Source organism: Stegostoma tigrinum, chromosome 22 (genome assembly GCF_030684315.1).
Source record: "Stegostoma tigrinum isolate sSteTig4 chromosome 22, sSteTig4.hap1, whole genome shotgun sequence".
Classification (NCBI taxonomy): domain Eukaryota; kingdom Metazoa; phylum Chordata; class Chondrichthyes; order Orectolobiformes; family Stegostomatidae; genus Stegostoma; species Stegostoma tigrinum.
Genome location: NC_081375.1, coordinates 41,591,801 through 41,597,800, shown reverse-complemented (window position 1 = coordinate 41,597,800; position 6,000 = coordinate 41,591,801). Strand labels below are relative to the sequence as shown.

General features: G+C 39.4%; 1 protein-coding gene across 1 annotated transcript in view; it reads left to right on the top strand.

Moving 5' to 3' along the window:
- The first annotated feature begins 1,078 nt into the window (after positions 1-1,078).
- Positions 1,079-6,000, top strand: part of tbcd (tubulin folding cofactor D) — a 125,040-nt gene continuing 120,118 nt past the window's right edge. The window contains exons 1-2 of the mRNA XM_059653557.1: positions 1,079-1,123; positions 2,321-2,346. Of these exons, the coding sequence (XP_059509540.1) occupies positions 1,079-1,123; positions 2,321-2,346 (71 nt within the window). The remainder of the gene's footprint in view (positions 1,124-2,320; positions 2,347-6,000) is intronic.

Genomic DNA, 6,000 nt, shown 5'->3' with positions numbered 1-6,000 from the left:
GCCATACCAGAGGTATGTTTTGTGTGTGATACAAGAAGTGAATATTTTGGGATTAATGGAATTGCACTTTTCACCATGTATTTAAGAATTTCTGAATTTGTATTGAAAGTGACAATTTATTTTGTTTTTTTTTGTTTATTTCTTTTGTTAATAAACTTTTGTTTTATTAAAAGCAAAATCTGCAGTATTGCTTATTCTTCAGTGACAGACCACTTTGTTAAAACCAAAATAAAACAAAAGATGATCTCTTAACCCTGGTTTAGATCTGGGATCTGACTTCCAATAGTGCAACTGGCTGGGATCATGACACCAAATCTTTATTGAACGTTGGTTAGACACCTATATGTATTCCGTGCGATTACGGTTGACACATTATGCAAAGTGAATAGAGACACTGAAGAAGGAAAAAAGAAGATTTAAAAGAATAATAGCAGAATTGCAAGGGTACACATCTGGGAAGAATTGACAGGCTTAACTGTTTTTACTCTTGAGAAAAGGCTAATAGAGATCTATCAGCAGTCTTTAAAACTACGAAAAGTATTGATTGCATGGATACAGAGGCAATATTTTCTCTTGTAGGGGCCAAAGGTGGCTCACTGGTTAGCACTGCTGCCTCACAGCACCAGGGACCTGGGTTCGATTCCAGCCTTGGGTGACTGTCTGTATGGAGTTTACATGTTTTGAGGAAAGGCTGGACAGGCTGGGCCTGTATCTTCTGTAATCAGTGATGACTGAATTGAATCATTTCAGATTCTGAGGGGGCTTGACTGGATAGATGATTCTGGGAGAATCTAGAACTATGGGTCATAGTTTAAAATTAACAGGGCACCTATTTAAAACAGGCATGAGGAGACCTGTTTTTCTTTTGAGAGTTGAGTATCTTTGGAATTCCCTTCCTCGAAAGGCAGTAGATGCAGAATCTTTAAATATTTTTAAAAGAGGTGCAGATAGATTCTTGATTACCAATGTAGGATGCTGCAGTGGTGAAGCCGGTGTGTTCTGTTCCTTGTTGCCATTGTGGCCACATCCTGGTGGGTCCAACAAAGTGGTGGTGTGCTTCCACATCTTTGGTGGTATAATGAGTCCGTCCTGGGATTCCAATGGCAGTAGCGTTGACGATGAGGTTGGTGTGATGCTTTTTATTGTTGGCTTTCTGCAGCGGTGGAGAATGTGGGTCCTGTCTTTTCCTCAAAGATTGACTTTTTCATAATTTTAAATTTTTTATATATGATTTCTGCTATTAATAAAAGTACCGTGTATGGTGAGTTAAACAGTTCACTTTTTTTTGTAAAAGTACAAGTGACAATAAATTACTGTTCTATTGGATGAAATCTTATTGGGGAGATGCAGGAATGTAGTGTTGAGGTTAAAATAGATCATCCATGATCTTATTGAATGGCAGAGGAGGCTTGAAGGACCAAATTGTTAATTTGTGTTGATATTTTCATATGGTAAGTTGATTGTCGTATGCAACTTTTGCTGAAAAGCCAACATACCGTTGAAACATTTTGTCTTGAAGGCCAGGAGCACGAACATGTTGTTCCCTTAGAAATTTGGCATTCTTGCATCTGTTCTAATGAGAAAAGGATGTAAAGCTTTTCCAGTCTATGTCTATTTTATCAGCAATGCTCAGGTATTAAGAATGTGGGACTGACTACTGAGAGTAGTGGAAACGAATGGTGTATGTGCATTGGAGAGGAAATCGGATAAAGATATGACAGGTGAAGGTAGAGGGTTCCTGCTGTTTGATTTAGATGAGAATGAAAGGGATAGGACAGAAGTGGGCCGTAAACACAAATATGGACTGCTGAACTGAATAGCTTGCTTTGGTGCTGTACATCTAATTTAAGCCAATGGAAGGAACTGGAACATCAGCATCTAGTTTTCGGGTTGAACATAGGTGTTCGGCACAGTGATGACCAAATTTATGTTTGGGCTGAATGTACAGGAGAATGCTTTATGACCAATTAATTCATGAAACTAAATATAATAATATACAATTAATTTGTTGTTTGACTTGGAGAGAATGTCTGAGATCCTGGAGGGAGACAAGGGAACACGTTTCAGCACATGTATGGGAAGTTACTGTGTGAAGGATAGTGCATGTTGGGTGGTGATCAGAAGTGTACATGATTGTGTCCTGGAGGGAATAGACAAGTCAGAATTCTGAAAGGAGAGAGGAGAAGCTGACATCTTTGTTGGTGACATTGTGCTGAAAATGCTGGTTAGTTGTCCTTTGCATTTAGAGACTACTGAGGTGGAAAGTGAAAATGCAAAACTCTACTGTGTTTCCGGGAGGGTGGGGAAGCAGTGAGAACAGAAGGACAAAGTAGAAAAGGTGCTTTTGTAAGCAAAACCTGTCTAATTTTCTTAGCTTATGCGCTGATTCATTTGTTCCCCTGTTTGCATGTAAGTGACATACTTACATAAGACATACCTTCAGGCTTTTGACATGCACTGATGGCGCTTCCTAAGCGTGTTGTGTAAATTGAAAATTTGAACTGACTGTTGTCACTTGTCTTGACAGCGACCTGTATGGGCACTTGGAAACAGTTGTAATCCACAGGGATCAAGAGAGAGCTATGTTTCATTTCAAGTTGTGATCTTTGACAGTCGTAATAGGGATATGGCTTTTTAGTTGCTGATGTGTGGCTGAAATTGACCTTGAATTTATAGAATTGTTAAGTGACTATTGGGTGTAATTATTGAAGTTGGCCTCAGTGTTAAATCTGCCTGCTGGATTTTTCTTTTGATATGCTGATTGTTGTTGCCTCGGGCTGTTTTAAAAAGGATGAAACTTCATTGCCTGCTGAGCAACTTTGGCTTCATTGTCAAACTGAACATGTTTGACAGCCTACTTTGGGTGTGCATTATTAGAAGGTAGTTAAGTACATTGCTGAACAATGCCTTAACACAGCCTCGCAAAGAAACAATGTAAACACTAAGCAGCAAATTCTGCTGAAATGGGTTAACAACAGAATGGGAATATTTTAGATTATTGTCATATTATTGACATGAAAAATCAGTTTTAAAATGTCTGTAGTGCAAATAGTAGTTTAACAAAAATACAAAGTTCAACTATTCCAAATGATCTAGGTTTGACTTCTATGCTGCCATTTTTGATACCACGATTAGGCAAGTGTAATGCAGGGACCAGTTTCAAAGACTGTGCAAAATATATTAGTAGCTGGATTTACTGTTTATTTGCTGACAGTTCATTACTTAAGGATTTTATTGTACACTTAAATTGTGATTTTGATGATGCTGTTTTGATTTGACAATATGCCAACACAAAGCTATTTGAGGCAACTGTGGTGTGATTCTAGCAAGTGGTTTGACTTTTTATGCAGTTGATTTGCTGATCTTATCTTTGGTTGTGAGGAGGCAGGGAATTTCTAATTACAGAGGAAGTAATAGCCTATGGTCTGAAGGGGGGAAAAATATTGAGGTCAGTTAAACTCAGACTAAAGTTGCATGATTCCCTCACAACATGGGTGGAGGCCTGGAATTCAGTCTGCATGTATTGCATGGCAAGAAAAACAGGGAGACAGAGTTGACACTAAAGTCAAAGATGTATCATTTTAGGTTAGAATCATGGCTGTTATCCAAACTGTAAGATCACATCCACATAGGACCATGTTCGAAGTAGCTTTACAGTGAAGTTATGAATTTCCTGTTGCATGTATTTTTCTGTTTAGTTTTCATATTGCATGATCATGAATGCCCAGTTAAATATTAAACAAGTTGAACCAAATTAATTTCTAGAGGCACTACATTGACTAAACTGAAGATCTGTAGTGTGTCGGGCTTGACTGGCTGTAGTCCACATGATGTAACTCAACCGGAGGCCTCTCGCCTGTATGGCACTAAAGTTGACAAACATGTATGGTTATGATAGAGATAATGGGAACTGCAGATGCTGGAGAATTCCAAGATAATAAAATGTGAGGCTGGATGAACACAGCAGGCCAAGCAGCATCTCAGGAGCACAAAAGCTGACGTTTCGGGCCTAGACCCTTCATCAGAGAGCTCTCTGATGAAGGGTCTAGGCCCGAAACGTCAGCTTTTGTGCTCCTGAGATGCTGCTTGGCCTGCTGTGTTCATCCAGCCTCACATTTTATTATGTATGTTTATGATGACAATGATATTAACATCCTGTGTTTGCGGGATACCAAAACTTGTCCATGGATGTGCTGCAACGAGTTAATTCACTCCTGTGTTCCAAACGCTGGAGTTTATGGGACTATAATTTAAACTATCACCTTTAATTCAAAGTAAGATGGAGACATTTATGGAAAGGGATAAGACCTCTGTCAAAATCTGCCTTTAGATAAACCTTAGTGCCGAGTGCTATGGGGACAGCAGCCCTAGTCAAAACTTAGTGAGAGTAACAAGCAAGTTTAAACATGTGGATATGAGGGAGGAAGAAACTGTGTACACACTGTCAGACTTTGAGTCCAACAGATTTGGAGAAGATCCACCATAGGTGTCTTGCTGAAGAAAAGCACTATTTTTGGATTCAACAAACAGAGTGCTGGTGAACATGGATTCTCAATTCGAAGAAAAAAAGCTTGTGGAGAGTTCAGGACCAAGGGGTTGCTAGAGGATCACAGAAAATTATGGTGAAACTCAGCAGATCTGGCGGCAACTGTTTCTCTCTCCAGAGATGCTGCCAACTTTGTGAGTTTCTCCAACATGTTCAATGTTCGTTTCAGATTCCATCCTCAATATTTTGCTTTTATTGTGAGATGATACTTTACTACAGTGAATCCACTTGGATTACGTTCAGAAAATTGAATGAATTGACTTTGTTTAAAATGATGAAAGATTCACTTTGGTGGAGCAAAGTTAAGCTATAACAGGAAGTAGGTGTAGGAACTTTGTACACATGTCTACATTTCTGTTGAGAGTATCATGTAATATTTAAGTATGACTTTGGATTTGCAGTTGTGTTTAGTTAGTAGGAATTATGTTTTCTGTAGTTTAGTCTAATAATTGCCTAAGTAACTTTGAGTATTCCTTTTCTGATGAAGGATCAAGGCCCGAAATGTCAGCTTTTGAGCTCCTAAGATGCTGCCTGGCCTGCTGTGTTCATCCAGCTCCACACTTTGTTATTTCAGATTCTCCAGCATCTGCAGTTCCCATTATCTCTGATCATAACTTTGAGCATGTGTTAGTTTTTGTTTGTCACAGTAAAAGCAAAATTTATTTCTCTGTTGTAAAGTTCTCAATCACCTGGCAATTGTGATACCTGAAACAAAGTACAAATAAGACAAGATGAGGCCTGTTGCAGGTTTATATTAATGGCTACTATGCTAGTTGCAGCTGAGATGCTTTTGACTTAATTGTGCTCATGCAACGTTTAAAAGAACTGTGGTGAGTTGCTGATGAAATGTGGAGGTTTATGCTGCAGAAAGAAAGAAAATTACATAGCCTTACGTGGGTGTGAAGCCAATAGTTATAGTGATGCCTGCTCTACAGCATGATGTGTAGAGGAGGAGGTAGACAGCAAATTCTTTGTAAGGAAGGAGGGAAAGGAGGCTGTCCTTAGAAGGCTGTACCCTGCAGGTCTTCTAGAAGTACCATTCAAATACTTGAAAGAACCAGAGCCAGCTCTCAGGAAACTTTGGTTCATAAAAGAGGGAGTTACAGAGTTGTTCCAACTCCTCGTTGATAACCTGTTGCCTCAAACTAGGATGAGGATAGCCCCTCAGTGATGTGAAACTCATTCTGACCTCAACGTGCCACATTTTCAGTACGCGAAATTAGGGGTGACAAAGGGAACTTTATTGTCATCTCCCTGAGAAGAGAAGACCAGTGTTTGCAAAGGCGATATGATCCCTTCACCATCAAATACAGGTAGAAAACCTTCTGTGTCAATAGGGAGTGATATCACAACCACAGGAGCTACCTTGCTATTGAAGTAAAATTGGTGACCAACCACAGGAGGAGGAGAAACAGAAGAAGACCACAAGAATCTCATGGAACTGGAAGGAGTAG